This window comes from Panthera onca, chromosome B3 (assembly GCF_046562875.1).
Source record: "Panthera onca isolate mPanOnc1 chromosome B3, mPanOnc1 haplotype 2, whole genome shotgun sequence".
NCBI lineage: Eukaryota > Metazoa > Chordata > Mammalia > Carnivora > Felidae > Panthera > Panthera onca.
This window is the reverse complement of record NC_138344.1, coordinates 36,719,153-36,738,098: the sequence shown is the minus strand read 5'-3', so window position 1 is coordinate 36,738,098 and position 18,946 is coordinate 36,719,153. Positions and strand designations below refer to the sequence as shown.

The window sequence follows — 18,946 nt, the reverse complement described above, 5'->3', positions numbered from 1 at the left end:
TCAGGGCTTATGTGACCTCAGGTGTTGGGAAGGGGGACCTCTGGCTCTGTGCTGCTCCTTAGACAGGTCCTGGCTAACAACCACTGAGGTGTGGCTGGTCTGTCCTGTCCTGGAGCATTCTTTGAGCACCTGCCACTGAAGTCTGCAACTGACAGACTCAGGGTCCATTTTTTTCTCGGCCCCGGCGGTCCCAAAAGGTGAGCTTTTGTCTCACATCCATCTTGCCCCCAGCCTCTGATGCAGTTAGCTTGCCCGTGCCATGGCAACTTCTTGGTGGCCCATGGCTTTTACACCTTCCATGTCCTCCTTCAGGGACGTGCAGGGGCGGACTGGTGGGTTCTCTCCACCAGCCAAGAGCTGAAGGGGGCTCAGGCTTGCACACCCAGCCCCCTGTGACCCTTCCCCTGGGCCATCTTAATCCTGCGAGGCCACTTCTTTGAATAGCAGTTTCTCTCCTTCCAGAATCCTTTTTTTTAAGGTTATTTATTTTGATGGGGCACCTGGGTGGCTCGGTCGGTTGAGCATCTGACTTCATTCAGCTCGGGTCACGATCTCGTGGTTCGTGAATTCACATCCCACATCGGGCTCCCTGCTGCCGGTGCAGAGCTTACTTTAGATCCTCTGTCCCTCACTCTCTGCCCCTCCCCTGCTGGTGCTCTCTCAAAACTAAATAAAACATCTTAATAAAAAAAAGGTTTATTGGCGTGCCTGGGTGGCTCAGTTGGTTAAGTGTCCGACTTTGGCTCGGTCTGTGAGTTCGAGCCCCGCGTCGGGCTCTGTGCTGACCGCTCAGAGCCTGGAGCCTGCTTGGGATTCTGTGTCTCCCTCTGTCTCTGAGCGCCACCCCCCTCCCCCCGCTTGTGCTCACGCTCTCTCTCTCTCTCTCTCTCAAAAATAAACACTGAAATATTTATTATATACTAGAGAGAGAGAAAAAGCGCAAGTGGGGTAGGGCAGAGAGAGAAGAGAGACCAAGAATCCCAAGCAGGCTCCGCACCACCACTCCAGCGTGGAGCCCGAACCCACGAACCGAGAGATCGTGACCTGAGCTGAGGTTAGACCCTTAACCGACTGAGGCACCCAGGCTCCCCTTCTTCCAGAATCCTAACCAAGAAGTTGGAGCGAAACCCCTCACCCCTCTGCCCTGAGTGCGCCCTCCAACCTAGCGAGCGCGTGGCCCCTGAGATTTTGGCGCAAAGTGTGGCAGATCAGGCCGCACACCTGAACATGAACTTCGCTTCTCATTGCCCTTCACACCCTCAGCCTCTGTCTGTGAGAAGGGGGCTTCCCAGCCTTCCTCTGCTGTCTCACCAGAGTTAGCCAAGGGAGACTCTTCAAGTTGCTAAGGGCAGGGAGACCGGAATGGAGAAAAGCCTCTTAACTCTGGTTCTTAAGATTGTTGTGGAGCTGCAAAATCCTATTTTGGATGTCAGAACCTGCATGTTTTTTATTCCTGCTTTGACCGCCCTAAGCCGCTCTGGATGAATGGATGCTGCCAAGAGGAAGAGGGGCAAGGTCACAATTAGCAAGTGTCAAGGAGCGAAGCTTGCTTACATATCTAAAAAGGAAGAGTGACCCTCTTTATGCCTCTCTGTGCCCTCTTCTCCTTACCCCTTCCTTCTGCTTGTGACTTCTGCCTTGGCCACCAACTGCTGGCTCACGTAGCTCACATTTAAACCATCCAAGGAAGGGGGCGGCTGGGTGGCTCAGACGGTTGAGCATTTGACTTCGGCTCGTGGTTCATGAGTTCGAGCCCCGCATCGGGCTCTGTGCTGACAGCTCGGAGCCTGGAGTCTGCTTCGGATTCTGTGTCTCCCTCTCTCTCTGTCCCTCCCCTCCCTAAAAAACAAACAAACAAACAAACAAACAAACGTCCTCCAAGGAAGGAGCTGAGTGGCTGAGCCAATCACCACTGAGTGTGGGTCTCCCTTGCCGTACAGAGCTCTGGAGCTTAGCTAGAGGTCCTTGTGGGACACAGCATGGCCCCCTAGATGAGGCTGTGTTCCTCGTGAGTCTGGCCGGCAGTGGCTATCCTAGGGGATTCGTTGGCCAAAGATCCAAGAAGGTTCCCCTTAGTAGATGCTTTTTATAAGGCAATGAGTGAAAGGTAGAGAACATCATGAGACCTTCATCAGTCAGTTGGTTTTTTAAACAAACACCTTTTTATTTTCTCCGTGACATTAAGTTTAATCAAAAAGTTTCCACTCTCTTTTCTAGACCATCAGCTGATGAAGTTTCTCCAGTGTCTTGGAGAAAATGGTAATTCCTATGCACACACACACACACACGCACACCCCACACACTTGCACACGCACATCCCTAGGGGACTGGTGAGCCGCACAAAGAATTTATCTCCAAATAAGCTGTGTGCAGGGGCGCCTGGGTGGCTCAGTCAGTTAAGCGTCCGACTTCCGCTCAGGTCACGATCTCACGGCTCGCGAGTTCGAGCCCCGCATCGGGCTCGGCTCTGTGCTGACAGCTCAGAGCCTGGAGCCTGCTTCGGATTCTGTCTCCATCTCTCGGGCCCTGCCCCCTCCCCAAACAAATAAATATTAAAATAAATAAATAAGCCGTGTGCAGGTGGCCTGGTGTCTGCTTCTCTGTGGGCAGGCTGATGCTCTGCCCTGTCTATACCCAAGATGATTAACGGTAGCGTAACGGTCTTCGGCTTTCCCTTTCTAACTTGGGGCACTGAGACATGGGTCGCCTCCCTCTGTTCTCTAGCAGAGACACTAGTCCATAGCAAGAAGACCATCCCGCTCTTCCGTGCCCTCCCTGCATTGCATTCCGGATAAATTATCTCTCGGGAAGGGGAAGGCCCAAGCCAAGTGACCACATTCCTCCTGCAACAGTTTATCAGCCCGTCTTTGCCTGCGCTGACGGGTGACAGGGAGCCAAGGTCTCGTTCCGGGAGGTAGGCCGTCCCAGGGAGCCCTGGCTACGGAGACCGACAAGCGGAAACCTTGGACCCTGGGAAAGCTCATGGAACTCCGCCCACAGGCAGCACTGAATGCCCCCTTCCCAGGAAGCATCCTTGGCACATTGTTTTTGGAGGTTTCCTTGACTGTGCTGGGTCCGACCTCACACACATATGAGCCCTGAGGTGCGCTGGCTTGGGGACACCCGAATGAGCAGATCCCTCCACGGGGAAGGACCCCTGCAATGCAGGTGTTCCGGGGGCTGGGCCGGGAGTCCTGCACATGAGATCCCAAATCATCCTAAGCATCAGGCAGGACATTTCACAGGTGAGGTGCCTTTGGGGGGGGGGGTCTCCCCAGCTCAGCCTATAGCCTCAACTACCGAACAATATTTAAAAAAAAAAAAGTTGCTTAGTTGCTTAGCCTCACCTACCAAGAAACCAGAGGGCCGTGGAGCAGGGTGGGAGGAAAACCTTAGTGAAAACCTCAGTGGAAAGAGAATTGGGCTGAGAACCAGAAGGCTCAAGTGGAATCCCACCGCCTTATTAAGCACTGACTGCATATGCCTGGCCTTGTGCTCCGCAGTCTAGGAATGCAGAATAAATCCCTCAAGGAACACATTAGGCCAACTCTTGGACTGACCCACCCTACAGCAGGGTGGCTGTTAAGGGCAAATGATATCCCTTCAAGTACTATTTAAGGTACAAATGGATTTATATAGTAACTTCGGTTCACAAAGTGCTTCCACACTTGTCATTATATTTCACTGGGGCCTCACAGCTATCCTAGGGAAAATGGACGAATTCTATCCATTTCACAGATGGGGAAACTGAGACTCAGAAAAGCAAAGGGATTTACGAAAGGTCACAGAACCGGGGCTTCCGAGGGCACAGTGCCCCTTGCACCGAAGCTTAGGGGCTTCCTTCACTCCGGGATCACCTGGCAACTTTCTAGAAGGCAGAGTCTCAGGCAGCACCCACCCTGGACTTCCTGAATCACACGCTCTGGAATTGGGGCCCAGGGGGTTAGGCTTTAACAAGCCCTCACTCAAGGTTGAACCAGAACACTGCATATCTGCAGACCACCTGGGATCTAACTAAACTGGATTCTGCTTTAGTTCCAAGTGGGGCCAGGATTCTGCATTTCTTTTTTTTTTTTAATTGTTTTTAATTTATTTTTGAGACAGAGAGAGAGAGAGCACAAGTTGGGGAGGTGCAGAGAGAGAGGGAGACAGAGGATCCAAAGCAGTCTCCACACTGAGAGCAGAAAGCCTGATGTGGGGCTCGAACCCACAGACCGTGAGACCATGATCTGAGCCAAAGTCGGATGCCCCCAGGTAATACCCGTGCTGTCAGTCCACAGACAGTACAATGAATAGTGGGGATCACCTGCGGAGCTTCGTTCAAATGCAGATTCCCTGGCCCCCTCGCAGAGAATGCGATCCGGAAGTGGAGCCCAGGAAGCTGAATTTCCACAGATACCCCAGGAGACTCTGAGATCACTGGGGACTCTCAGGATCCCTTCTCTGGCGTTCAGGCTTGAGGACATCCACCCCAGCCTCGTTTTCAAAGGTTTTCCTCCTCCGCTCCCCGTCTCCACCAGCCCTGAACCACCCACTGATCCCCTGCCAAACTGTGGGTTAAGGGGTGTGAGTGGGAGGCCATCCCTGAGCCAGTGGGGCCCTCCGTTCCTCAAAATAGGTCAGAAGTCTGGCACAGACCGGGCTCAGTGGCTGCAAATAGAAACCATCTGTTGGGCCTGGGCTTTGAGCTCCACTGCCCCTCCCTCACTGGGCAGAGGAATATAGAACCCCAGTGGTGGGTGGGTGTTTCTCTGGGCAAGGCCTGCCCACTCGGGACACTCCCACCGGGTCCGCATGCGGAGGAAATTGGCAGCCCCATGGAATACACACCGTACCCCTTCACCCTTCCTCACCCTTCACCCCCAGCAGGCGTCTTGCAGTGTGGACCGGTCATCATCGTATCACCTTGCTGTGTGATCTTGGACAAATCCCTTTCCCATTCTGAGCCTTAGTCTCTGAAACGAGAGGCTGGATTTTAGGGGACCCAAGGGTGCTTTTCTGCTCCGACAGGCTGTGTGGTTGGTTCCATGAAAGCCTTTGCGTGTCCGGACCCGCATGCAGGAAAAGCTGGGCCCATAGAGGGGCAGACATCTCCCCAGCTTGCTGCCCAGGTCGGATCTTACGAGTTGGGATCTTGTCCTGCAGATCCCCACGGGGGGATGGGCAAGGTTTGTGATCTGGGAGCATCAGGGGAGCTTTTGGAGGCTATGAGGGGCAGTGACAGAGTCGCTTTTCCTCATTCCTGTCATCCCTTCATTCGTTCACGTGTTTACTAAACCTTTATCCATACCGTAATGAGCCTGATGGTGAGCCCTGGAAAAATGAGGAAGAACGAGACATAATCCCTGCCCTCCGTAACATCCAGCGAGATTGGGGAGCAAACACGGGTGTGAGATCTGAGTTCCGATCCCACGTCGGCTCTTGCTGTCAGTGAGAGGAGGCCAGGGAAAGGGGAGCACAGGACAGAATCTGGGAGCTTCAGGAAAGACTTCCCAACTCGGGAGCCATCCTGAGGGCGGTGGGAGGCTGTCCTGAAGAGCCAGGAGCAGCACAGGCCGGCAGCCTCCTCCTCACGTGTCCGGTCCCGCTCAGCGGAACAGGAAAGACGGCAGGGATTCGGGGCAGAAGTCTGCTCCAGGAATAGACTGCACGTCTGGCCAGACTTGCGTTGGGTGATGGGCAGCGTGCAGCATCTATGGGATGCTATCTGTATCCTCCCATCTGCAGGCTGTTGAGAAGGTGCCGTCCCAACCAAGTTCATTCCTGCTTTGACCTGCTCTCTGACAGCATGAGGGAGGGAGACAGGACAGAGCGGGGAGGGATCCCATTGCACGGTGGAGGAGGGCTTGCGCGAGAGGCTCTGGGAGCCGGTGGGAGCGCCGGCCCGGCACCCAGGCCTTCCACATCTGCTGGGGGTGGAGAGAAGGTCATTGGGGTGACTCCAGACCATGGCCTTCCCGGTCCCTCTACATTCTTTCTGGTCAGTAACTATTGGGTCAGTAACTGTTAGGTCAGTAACTATTGGGAGATTCAGTTTGATTATTAGCCTCTACTAGGATGTGACTTCTGGGGGCCAAGCAAGATTCTACCGCCGCTGTCCGATCGAGTTTTTTGCGATGATGAAAATGCTCCGTAATCTGTCCTGCTCAGTGTGTTGGCCCCTAGCCACATATGGCTACTGAACACTCGAAATGTGGTTAGTCCGACTAAGAAACTGAATTTTTAATTTGATTTTATTTCAAGTTTTTTTCGATGTTTATTTATTTTTGAGAGAGAGAGACAGAGCATGAGCAGGGGAGGGGCAGAGAGAGAGGGAGACAACAGAATCCGAAGCAGGCTCCAGGCTCCGAGCCGTGAGCACAGAGCCCGACGCGGGGCTCGAACCCACAGACCGTGAGATCATGACCTGAGCCGAAGTCAGACGCTCAACCGACTGAGCCACCCAGAGGGCCCAGAGCTGTTTGTATTCAAGTCGAGAAGGAAGCTGGGAGCACCTTCATGCTATGGGTTGGGACTGCACTTTGGAACCCTGGGCCTACGTGGAAGTCAATTTGAGAACCTCTGGTGTGAGGAACATGCCAGAAACCTGCATTCCAGCTCAGGTCATGATCCCAGGGTTGTGGGTTAGAGCCCACATGCTGAGCATTGGAGCCTACTTAAGATTCTCTCTCTCTCTCTCTCTCTCTCTCTCTCTCTCTCCCCCCCCTCCCCGACTTGTGCACTCTCTCTCTCAATACATACACACATTCATACATACATACGTAAGCAAATAGTTCCAACTTTGCCTGTTTATTACCCTGTGTGTCCAGTCCCGGGTTCGGGAAAGCAGAGCCAGCTCAGAAATGGAGGAGGGCCAGGTGACCAGCATGCGGGCTCAGGGCCCCCACACATTGTGGGCACCTCTCCCCTGTGTCCTCACGTCCCGTCCTCACAGAGATTTAGGATGGAGGTGTGGCTGATGCCCACACGTTGCACAAAGAGGCCACTGATCCGGGAGAAGGAAGGCGGCTCGTCCCATGTCACACAGCCCGTGATCCCAACAAGACTGAACGTGTCAGCCTTTCTCTGGCAGCACGTGGCCAGAAAGTGGCTCTCCCATAGATCCCGATGGGCCAGCGCAGATCCCCGTGGCCTCCTGGGCTCTCTGGCTGACCGCTCTCCCCCAAGGACGCAGCCGCAAGCTCCCCCCTCACCTGAGTCGGAGACGTTTTTGTGTTCCAGTTAAAGGACTACATTTCAGTCACCATCATCTAGAAAATGTACCCGCTGGCCACAATAAATCATTTCTAGGATCGGAGGACAGGATACAATTTGCTTCCATGTGGAGTGTACATAGTGATTATCTCAGAGGAGAAAAAAGCCAGCCTCCATTTCTTAAGAGGCTACAAGGGCCATTCAGCTGCGAAATGAATGCTCCTTCCTTCCGGGCCCTCCTCCTCTCAGAGGGAGACCGGGATGGCACTGGGCCCAGGGAGAGGCCGCCAGGGAGCAGGCCCAGCAGCTGTGCACATCTGGAGGCCAGAGCCTCTCCCTCCCTCCTCCTGACCCTCAGCCCAGCCCCCTCCTCCTCCTCCTGGCGGATCCTGGCCTCCCCAAGTAAACACTTAATTGAGGTCAGAGCCTCTCCCTTACAGGAGAAGGGGAGAGGCTGGGCCTAGTGTTTGGCAAGCATCTGCCCTGTGCCAGTCACCTTGTATTTGGTGACTTCATCGCATCCGGTGAGCTGGGAGACATTATTTGCATTTTATGGATAGACAAACTGATGCTCAGAGAGGTTGAGCGACTGGCATAAAGTCACACAGCTGACAAATAGTAGGCTCTGCCTACTCTGTAGTTTCTTTATACGTTTGTGTAGTGCCCTGTGTTATATGGAGCGAGGGCGAGGGGATGTGAGTTTAGAGAGAGGCCAAAGGAAGAGAAGATGAGTCCTAGATTGGAAAGAATGGTAGGATGAGAGTCAAAAGTTCTTGGCTGGTCTTGGCCCTGCCACGTTCATAGCTTGTGACTTCGGGCTAGTCTCTTAACCCCCCTGAGCCTCAAATTAGTCACATACGTACTGTATATTTTCAGTGAGGTTATGGTATCTGCCCATTGGTCAGCTGGGGCAGAGGGAGGAGAACGAGGTGGTGTCTAGATTGGGCCGTGGCTATGACGTGGGGGGGCTTCTTGGGGTGGTGCTGCGGGCACTGGTCGCCTTGCTGATACTGTGCCGTCAGCAGCAAGGGACTCGAGGAGCCCTAGACGGAGAGCTGTACTGAATTCAGAGGCTTTGGCCTCCTGGGGACAAGGAGCCCAGAGGAGATGGGGCTGTGTGACCGGCAGGACAGACACACTGCAAGGAAGGCCGTGGACCTAGAGGCACTAGTGGGGAGGGGGGCTTAAGGACCGACCTTCATCCTGTGGGCAGGAGTGGGGCATCCGTTTGAAAAGGAAACTCAAGACCTCAGTAAGCTGAAGTCAGCTCTGGCGTGAGGTTCCTGGGGGAGGCTCCACCGTGTCGCATCCAGGGAACCGGGCAGTTGTGCCTGACCTTGGCTCCTGCCCTCCCCCCATCCTACGAGCTTATTCAACCAGGGTCACTGTGAGGCTCCTGCTAGACAGGATGGTCCAGGACCAGGCCGGGGCTGGGGTGTGGCGGTGCAGGGGACAGAAGGAGTTGGCTGACCAGGGAGCTCACAAGCTAGCAACAGGAGAGAGAAAAATCCTGGCCAGGGCGACAGAACCATGACCCTTGCTGGCCACTCTGACCCCAATGCCCCTTTCTGTTACAACACAGTGTCTTTCACAGAGGAGCTCTGTGATCTCATCTTGGGGCCAGAAGACCAGCTAGTCCTACCCATTTTTCCACATCACCCTGATCAGAGGTCATCCACCGGAATCTTGAACCCTTCCAGGGATGGGAAGCTCACTACCCATCAAGGCAGCTTCCTTTTCCACTGCAGGCAGCCTTAACCGTGAAGAAAGGCATCCTTTTTAAGGAGCTCCAATATGTCTCAGTCTGTGCTGATTGCGCTTGAAAGGTTCAGAGAGGGAGTGTGCGTCCCACCCTCACTAGAATTAGCTGGGGGGATCCACCAGGATCAAGGCTGTGCTTGGGGGTCAGGGGGGGAAGGGAAGAGGGCCAGATTTTAGCTCATCTCTTGGCTGCCGCACTGATTTCCCTTTGAGGTCTGGGCAGCTCCTCCACCCCAGCCTGGGCATGGCCCCCTCCTCGGGCAGAAGAGGGAGGAGTGTTTTCTGTTCCCTTGCCTGCACGCCCATGCAGCTGACCTCAGAGTGAAGTCAGCCCCTTAGCAACTGCGGGTGGCAAGGTCAGCCCCCCGGGGCCTGCGGTCCACCACCCTTCAGAACAAACCCTCAGCGCACCCAGCCGGTCCCTCACCGCTCTCTGTCGGACCAGGTGCTTGGCACTCGTTGCCTCTGCCTTCTCCTCTCCATCCTCGCCCCCACCAAAGCCAAGCGACGAGTAACAGGGCCATCTTTAACCTGAGTCAAATCAAAGCTTTACTCCTGACTCCTAAAGCTTCCAGAGAATACAGGAATGACTTTGAAGCTGTCACAAAGCAACATGTGACAGATCTCTGGAATGTTTTATAACACAACTAACTTGGTGTCTTCAAAAACTCAGTGCCATTAAAAAAAGAAAGAAAGAAAGAAAGAAAGAAAACAAAAAAAAAAGATGACGGGGATGTTCTAGATGGAGAGGAGGCAAAAGATCACCACCAAATGAAACACGTGGGAGCCACGTGGCTCCCCGTCCTGGTTGTTCACAATATGGGAGAGCTGTGAAAGGCATTTGGGAGCACTTTGAGTATAGGCTGGGTCTTAGATGGTATTGAGAAACTGTTAATTTTCCTAGATGTGATCGTGGTAAAATGTGCTCGTGTAGGAAATTGTCCTCCTTTGTAGGAAATGCATGCTGACGTAATAAGGGGACAAGAGTCATGTCATTTGCAACCTCCTTTCAAGTGATTCCACAAAAGAGAAAAAAAACAGACGTGCATGTGTGCACACACACACACACACACACACACACGGGGAGAGAAAAAGAAATGTGGCAAAATGTTAATGATAATTAACCTAGGTGATGGTGATTATTTTACCATTCTCCCAACTATTTTTTTTAATATTTATTTGTTTTTGAAAGAGAGAGAGAGAGAGAGAGACAGAGCATGAGCGGGGGAGGGGCAGAGAGAGAGGGAGACGCAGAATCCGAAGCGGGCTCCAGGCTCCGAGCTGTCAGCACAGAGCCCGACACAGGGCTCGAACTCATGGACCGCGAGATCGTGACCTGAGCCGAAGTCGGACGCTTAGCCGACTGAGCCACCCAGGAGCCCCCCAACTATTTTTCTGTATTGAAATCTTTCATCATAAATGGTTTGAGCAAACCTGATCTGGGCTGTAGAGTCAGGAAGGCAAGAACAGGTTCGAGTCGCCTCGTGGGCTTGCCAACTGTCTGAAGCTGGGCTGGGTTGTTTCCCAGCCTGTACAAGGACAGCCGTAGTTCCTGCCCACAGGGATTGTGCACGGCCCCCGTGCTGCCTCCGTGCCTGGTACAGGTGGATGGCCTCTGCCCCCGTGAGGCCCACAGTGACACCCCCCTTCCCTGATGTCCAATTCCCATGGCACTTACGTTCCACAGTCTGTTTGCCAACACACGACGGTTAGATTACCGTGAACTTGTCAGGCACCGGTTTCATCTCCTCCATACTTGAAAGCAGAATGTGAGTTGCTGCTCTCCTGGACGCCCCTCAATAGCCTGGGCCCACAGGAGCAGCAGTGGTGTCTTGAATGGGACTTACACCTATGTTACCTCCTTTTGATCCTTAGTAAACAACCACATAAAATCACAAACTACGGATCTTGTTTTAGAGTTGGAGCACCCGACACTCAGAGAGGCACAGTGTTTTTCCCAAGGCTTAGCGGGAGTCAGACCGGGGAATGGAAACCCAGGACCGCAGACGCCCGGTTCAGCCCCCTGCCGTGCACGCTTGCTGTGGGTTTTGAGTGAGGTGAGGCTGCAGGCGCAGTGATGAGGACCACGCGGGTCCCCAGCCCTTCTGAAGGCCTAGCCGAGAGGAGAGAATGTCTTTGGAGATCCGGCCCCAGCCTACCAGCCAGTGGGAAGAGGCCAGTGCCGGGCTTGTGGAGAACAAAGCCCTTGGAAAGATACTCTCCACTCTTCCCAGGAAGCAGGCTTACATCATTCTAGGGCCTGCTGGGGCCCAGCCCCGGGAGACAAGCTCGTGGGAAGAACAGGCCTTCCGAGTGCAGGCCCCAAGCCCCGAGGGTTGGGCTCTGGACCCTCAGGCTGCAGCATCCAGCTCAGAAACACTAGCTGGGCTATGAGGGACACCAGTGGGATGTGTTTAAGAACACAGGTATGCCCACCAGGGGCCTTGACCACAAACGCCTCTTTGTATACACCCCAAGGGATGCAGCACCGGGGAGATGGGGGGAGGGAAGAAAGGGCAGAGAGTGGGACAGCACAGAAAGGGGAGGAGGCAGGAGGAGCAGAGAAGGCAGTGGAGGTGAAGTCACACGGGAGGATAGACCTAGGTACAGCCAGCACCCGTGGGCTCCACCCGGAGTAACGTGAGTGTTGTGGGAAAGGCTCTGGAGAGCCCGTCAGGTCAGCTTGCCTGAATGTCGCCAGAGCTCTGGGACTCGGCGTTTCTCAGGAGGCCCGTGTGGATCTGCCCGGCCATGGCAGACACAGGCTGGGGGCCCTGAGGGCCTGGGCGCAGGCCCCACGCCTGAGCATGTTGGGCTCTGGGGGAGAAGCGGGGAGTGCAGGATGGGAGACTGCACAGAGCCCAGCCCTTCCTCTCTCCTGCCTCACTTTCTGCTCTATCAAATGAGCATCCAGAGGGGTGCTGGGCCTGTGCTGTGCACGTCACGGCAGTTTGGCATTGACTCCTCCGCACACGTGGAGGTAGCGGGGATTATTACCCTCCTTTATATAAGAGCCGACGGAGGTATAGCACAGAGAGGTTAAGTGGCTTGCCCAAGTCACACAGCTAGGCAGCAGCAAAGGTGGCAGTGTATCTGGGGCTGTGTGGCTCCCGGTCTGGTCCTTGTTACCCTTCATCCTCACAGCGACCCGTGAGGCCCTGCAGTGAAGTCTGAACCGGGGAAGAGTTTAGTGCTGGGCTGTCATCGACGGGCCTGGCTCAGCCCATCCCAGGTGCCAGGCCGTGGGTTGTGCTTGGAGCGGAAAGAGAAATTGTCGTCCTGCTCGCCAGACATGGGCTAGGAAGTGGCTCCCAGGACCTTGCGGTCTGGGGGAGACTGAACTGCACGCTAGCTGTCTACCCCCCACCCAGGGAGGGGCTGGGCCTGTCACCGGGCCGGGTGCCCAGCAGGTCTCCCCATGGCATCCAGGACTCACGTGGACTACCCAGGAAGAGCAGAAACCAGTCTTCAGTCTGGCTCAGAGGCCTTGGGGGCACCGCCTGCCACCACAGAGCTGAGACTGTCCTCCTGGGAAGAGAGAGCTCGTGACACGTGGAGACTAGTTGCTCAGGGAGAGGTGCTGGCCGTCCAGGGGCTCTGAGGAGTCCGGGGCTGTTGAGTCGGTCCCCGAAGGCTAAGTCGGTCCCCGTAGGCTGGGCAGGGAAGAGCGGTGAAGGCCGGGAATGCACCAGCATGGAACAGGAGTTGGAATTTCTCTTTCTTTCTCTTTCATGGGAACTGTGGAATCTAGAATGTTCCAGTGGAAGGGACAGAGCAATTCCTAGCACTCCCACATCAGACTGGATTTTTGCCAGGTCTATGCTATGGTTTTCATGCTGTATTTTTTTTTAATTGATTCATTATTTTTTAACTTAGCCTTATTAGCAGTAATATCTGTGAAATCGTAGATTTGGCATGCAAGTTATATTATTTCTAACGCAAATTAAAATAAACACGTAACTACTAAAATTTAAAACTTCATCTCTGTACCATGTAAGGGGATCGTGAGTGACCACCTGGGACCCCACTCTGGGCATCGCTGACGTAATCCTGACACGGAATTGATGCCTTGAGAGTGGAGGGGGCTTCCCCAAGATCATGCAGCCAGGAGTGCTGACCAGGCTCCCATCTGGGCTCAGTGCACTTGCCCTCCAGCAGGACTTTGTCGTGACCAGTCCTGCAAACTTGGGCAGGGACCAGAGAAGGCAGATGGAGTGGGTGGCAGTGTGGGCAGAGGCTGGGAGGGAGGGAGGGAGGGAGGGAGGGAGGGAGGAGTGGCAAGCAGGGAGAAGGCCCTTGGAATGTGGAGTGACCTGGGCAGTGGAGAAGGTAGGGGTGAGGTGGCTCAGGGAGCGGGTGGGAAGAGGATTTGTTGGCAGGTGAGGAACCTTCCCTGAGATTCCCTGAAATTCTCAGAGATTCTCTTCCCCGAGATTCTCCTTATTGGATCTGAACTCCTTCCTTCAATGAAGAGACCTTTACGGCTGAGCTCCTGGCGTTATTTAAATCAAATGCAAAGTTTTGTTTTCCGGTTCCCAGAGCTGGTATCCTGATTCTGCGGAAGTGCTTCCTTTTGTGTTGACTTCCCTTGGAAATTTCCTGTAAGGATACTACCCTTGCCTCTTTCTGTCCTGAGATGGGGTGGGAGACATCAGGAGATTTGGCAACAAGGGGAAGGCATTGATGATGGCAAAGTTGGGCCAGAAGCATGTTCATTTACACAGCACTGTTGAGCTCCAGCTGCGTGCCAGGCCCCAGCTGGGGACTTGCGTGTGGCCCGTCGCACGTAGAGACATGTCCACCAAGAGCACTCCTATGTGGGCTCCATCTGTGATGATGCCCATTTATAGGGCTTTCCCCTAGGAGGCGCCATCTTGTAGCGAAGCTGGACTCCGCTGTGGGCTGCCCACTCAGTCTTCTACACACCTATTCGTGCGCATCTGCGTTCTTGGCTGCATGGCACGGGACACGCATGCAGTAGGGGCCAGCTGGTTGGTCGGTTGGAGCCTGTGTCATCAATGGTGGGTAGCGAGGGGCTGGGAGGGGCACCACTCCCTTGTCTAGAACAGGGGCTCTCAAACTTCAATGTGCCTCTGTCTCACGGTGTGTTTCCTGCAGGTGGGAGGAAAGCTGAATTAAAATGCCAATTTCTGGCCCCAGCCCCCAAATACTGGATTCAGTAGGTCTGGACTGGGACCCAGGGGTCAGCATTTCTCACAAATGTTGTACGAGGCTCAGATGATTTTGATACAGGTGATCCTTGGACCACGCGTTGAGAAACCTTGCTCCGAAGGGTAGGCTGGGATAGGAAAGAGTGTCAGGTTGCCAGTCGGGAGACCTGTGTTCAAGGCTCTACTTATTAGCTGTGTGGCCTGGGACAAGTCACTTAACTTCTCTGTGCCTGGTGATAATGGTGAGATATAGGACTAAGAGATTTCTGAGGATGCATTTGTAGATTAGAAGCTCTAGAGAGAACCAGAGGGGGGGATGGTAATGGATGGTTGTGTCTTTGCACCTAAAGGGGGACATCTCCCCCACCCTCATCTCCCCCACCCTCTACTTTTGTGGACACCCAGCCTCCTCTGTCTGTACCTCCCATACTGAATTGAGCACCGTCTTTGACATACAAAAGGCAGCCCATACGTGTTGTTGGGTGGATGGTCTGCTCTGTCACATGCCATGTCCCTCGAAAGTGAAAGGACCTTACATCTTGTCTGGAGGGTGGGATGGAAGTGTGTGAAAAGACAAGAAATGTGTGAGTGCCCTCATGCCGGTCTTTGCTATTGCAAGAGTTTGCTACGACAGTAAGTCCTCCAGCATGGGGCGGGGCACACAGGGGGCCCTGCATTCTCGGAGGCCCTTTCCCTTGTCTCCACGTCCCTCCACCCAGTGCCCAGGCCAGGCCCTTCTGGAAGCAGTGACCTGCCTGATCCTTGTCTCTCCTGGTCCCTCACAGATGTCCTGGCGTCCACAATACCGCAGCTCCAAGTTCCGGAACGTCTACGGGAAGGTGGCCAACCGGGAGCACTGCTTCGACGGTATCCCCATCACCAAGAATGTGCACGACAACCACTTCTGTGCTGTCAATGCCCGCTTCCTGGCCATTGTCACCGAGAGCGCGGGAGGTGGCTCCTTCCTGGTCATCCCCCTGGAGCAGGTAGGACCCGCACCTCCCTAGCGCCGGCTGTGGCCCAGAGCAGGGAGAAACCCTTCTTGGTCACTGTTGAGCCTGTTGCCTCCATTTCCCTCTGCACCACCACCCTCCGCCCCACCATTTTGCTTCCTCGTCATGTGTCGGGTGGCTGTGCCCTCCCCAGGGTTTTCCTGAGGTTCGCCAGAACAGGTGCAGGCCAGGATCCCTGAGACCTGAGATCTGTTCCCAACACTTCCCCAAAGATTGTTCCCGGAAGCGCTTGGACAAGTCACTTCCCTTCGGATACATGGGGTTCCCATTAACTGGGGACTGGGACATCGGATCTCTGGGTGACCCCCAAGACCAGGTCCGGCACTGCCATTGTGTATCCCGGACGCCCCTTTGGTTTGGAGGTGGGCAGGGTGAAGACCCAGCCATAGGCACGTGGGGCGGCTGCAAAAATGACACCCTCATTAAAAAAACATTTCGAGCTCTCTGCTGAGAGGCTGGAAATAATTTATCTTCTCCCTCGTCCCCACTTCCCATCTAAAGGTTTTCCTCCTTCTGTGGCCGCCTTTGTGAATATAGCCAATTAAATCTGCAAAACCCAGATCATGAAATTTTGAAGCTCTGCATTCAGGCAGAGTCCCTGGAGGCCCGTGGGAGGTCACGCGCCTCAGGGAAAGTGCTCGCTGTCAGTCTCGCTTGTTTATGGCTGAGCTCTCCCTCGCCGGCCTGACTCATCTCTACTCCCACCCTCCGCCAAACCACTCGGGAGGAGCGGAAGGAAGCGTCAGTTCTCAAAATCCGCGTCAGTTGGCGGTGGAGGATGGATTTTTCCAGTCTCTCCTACCCACGGTAGGAGAACACAGATTGGGGAAAGCCGTAGGCCATGTCCTCCCCCCACTAAAAGGGGCAGCTGCAGTGACACTGAGGACATGGCCCTGGTGGCAGGAAGCCTGGATTCTGGTGGGCTTTGCCACTTGCCAGCCACGCGATCTCAGGCAGGTCACCTAACCTCTCGGCACCTTAGCTTCCCCTAATGGCAAAACGGGGATGCTGAATCCTCCCCGTGCATGATGTTGGCATGGACTGGGATGGTAGGGTATGGAAGCTCTTTGTGGACCACATAGCATAGGAAAGGAGTTTGGGGATTTTCCTGGCAAAATCGTTAGCTCTGCTCACGGACTTTGCCCACAGATGCCCGCAACAACTCTTAACACGTTCGGAAGGATTCTGAAACGTAGCTCGTCTCCCCTCTCGAACCAGATGGGCTCAGATCTCCGTCTACTTACGGGACCAGCTAAACTCCAGCCGAAGCAGGTCCCCAGCCACGTTTGGGTTGGTCCCAACTGGGGCTCAAGCCCATTGCTGGCACCCCTGCGATACTCCACAGTATGTGTGGCTTGCAAAGGACAATAGTCAGTGGCTCACACTGTAACAAAAATTAATTCCAGATGTCTTAAAGATCTAAACATTAAAAGAAAAGAGAAAGGAGACAAGAGAGAAAAGAAAAAGCTGCAAGTATATTACAGGAAATGGAGAGTATTTTTTTATTATTTTTTTTAATGTTTATTTTTTTGAGAGAAAGAGAGACAGAGTGCAAGCAGGGGAGGGGCAGAGAGAGAGAGGGAGACAGAATCTGAAGCAGGCTCCAGGCTCTGAGTTGTCAGCCACAGAGCCTGACGTGGGGCTCGAACCCACATGTGCGATCATGACCTGAGCCGAAGTCTGATGCTTAACTGGCTGAGCCACCCAGGTGCCCCGGCGAGTATTTTTTTTAAATCACGCAATAAGGAAAGGATTTCTAAGCAAGACGAGGATCCCCAAACCATAAAGGAAATGATGAATAGATTGGAACAAAAAAAGTTTTTTTAAGGTAAAGTTTCTGTACTGCAATGAGACAGGTAAGGAAAATTTAAGGCAAGCCACATCACTGATACAGGATTGGTGCTATATAACAGACAACAGATCCACGTTCAGAATAGAGAAGCAGTCCAGAAAAACCAATGAGAAAAAGAACCCAGGCAAACAATATGAAAAGAGGCAAAACCCAGGCAAAAGAAAACAGGCAAACAATATGAAAAAGTGGTTCACAGAAGATGAAAATCAGTCTTTTAACCTACTAAAATAGGAAAAGATATAAAAGTATGATCATCTTTGGTATTTCAAGGCTGTGACAGAACACATTCTTAGTGTACTTGATGTATTTACGTCAAAGTTACAGGTAGCTTGGCAATAACCATTAGCATGTAAACACGCATATCCACTGGCCCAGCAATCCCACTTCAGGGAATCCGTCCAACAGAAACAGTCTCAAGTTTACAAAAAAAAAAAAAAAAAAAAATGTTTGCAACATTCTTCAGTGCTCGATCTTTTGTATGATTATTTCCTACAGAGAGAAAATTTCTCTCTCAAATTGCTTAAAAGTCTCTAAACTCTTCCTCTCAGTTTCTACAGTGGTACCAACGAGTTTGCTATTGTCAGTAAAAGCACTGGTCTAGAATATGATCAGAATTTGTAAACATTTCAAGGACAGCAGAAAAAACAGGTACTCTGTATGGAGTGTGAGACTCTGGTTGGAGATGACGTATCTGGACACATACGTATGTATTCCACGTACACAGAGCTTTTCAACTTTGTTCCTTCACGTTCTGTGATACGTTGTGTTTAAGGTGACTGATAACGGGCTGGCGGTGACTCACTCTGCCAGTTGGTTTCTGTTGTTTTCTCTGATTTCAGTAAGTTTTCACTCGACAGAAGTGCATGATGGTTCATGCAGCATTTTTATAATAGTGAAGATTGGAAGCAACCTGCAGGTCTATCAATAAAGAAATGTGTGAATGAATTTAGGGGACATCCACATGAAGGGAAGGTCTGCAGCCATCGCAACTGATGATGTAGGGGTGCCTGGCTGGCTCAGTCAGTTACACATCCGACTCTTGATTTGGGCTCAGGTCATGACTTTGCTGTTCTCGAGTTGGAGCCTTGCATTGGGCTCTGTGCTGACAGCGCAGAGCCTGCCTGGGATTCGGTCTCCTGTTTCCCTCTCTCTCTGCCCCTCCCCTGCTTGCTCTCTCTCCCAAAAACAAACATTGTTAAAAAAAACTGATGATGTAAAGCAGTTGTGGCCAAGTGCTCAGCTCAGAATCACTTTATACTTTTTTAAAGTATTGAGGACGCCAAAGAACTTTTACTTAGATGGGCTCTGTCAGTATTTGGCATATTCAAAATAAAAACAAAGGAATTTCAAAAATAGCTATTTGTTCATTCATTTATTTATTTTTATTTTTTTTAAATGTTTACTTATTTTTGAGAGAGAGAGAGACAGAGCTCAAGCAGAGGAGAGGCAGAGAAAGAGGGAGACACAGAATTGAAAGCAGGTTCTAGGCTCTGAGCTGTCAGCACAAAGCCCAATATGGGGCTCGAACCCATGGACCATGAGATCATGACCTGAGCCAAAGTCAGACGCTTAACTGACTGAGCCACTCAGGAGCCCCTAATTCATTTAAAATAACATTAATGAACCCGTTTCACGTTCTCCCAAGAAACATATTTTTATGAAAAATAGCTATTTTCCAAAACACAAAAAATTAATGAGAAGAAAAGCATTGTCTTACCCTTTTGCAAATCTCTTTAAGTTCATCCAGCTTAATAGAAAATTTGCATGTTATATATGTATTTATATTAGATTTGTATATCTGCTCCTGCATTCAGCCTGTTTTAATACCATGCACACAGCCTCTGGAAAACTCTGCTGTATACTTGTGAGAGAATAGCAGTGAATAAGACACATCTTGTCCTCGTATTATTATAAAAATAGTTTCAACCCAACAGAATCCCTGAAAGTCTTGGGAA

General features: G+C 52.6%; 1 protein-coding gene across 2 annotated transcripts in view; it reads left to right on the top strand.

The window, feature by feature from the left end:
* The window catches only part of CORO2B (coronin 2B), a 133,521-nt gene that overhangs the window by 55,800 nt on the left and 58,775 nt on the right, over positions 1–18,946 (top strand). For both annotated transcript variants that reach the window (XM_060618177.3, XM_060618178.3), the window contains one exon: positions 14,912–15,112. In XM_060618177.3, coding sequence (XP_060474160.1) covers positions 14,912–15,112 — 201 coding nt within the window. The remainder of the gene's footprint in view (positions 1–14,911; positions 15,113–18,946) is intronic.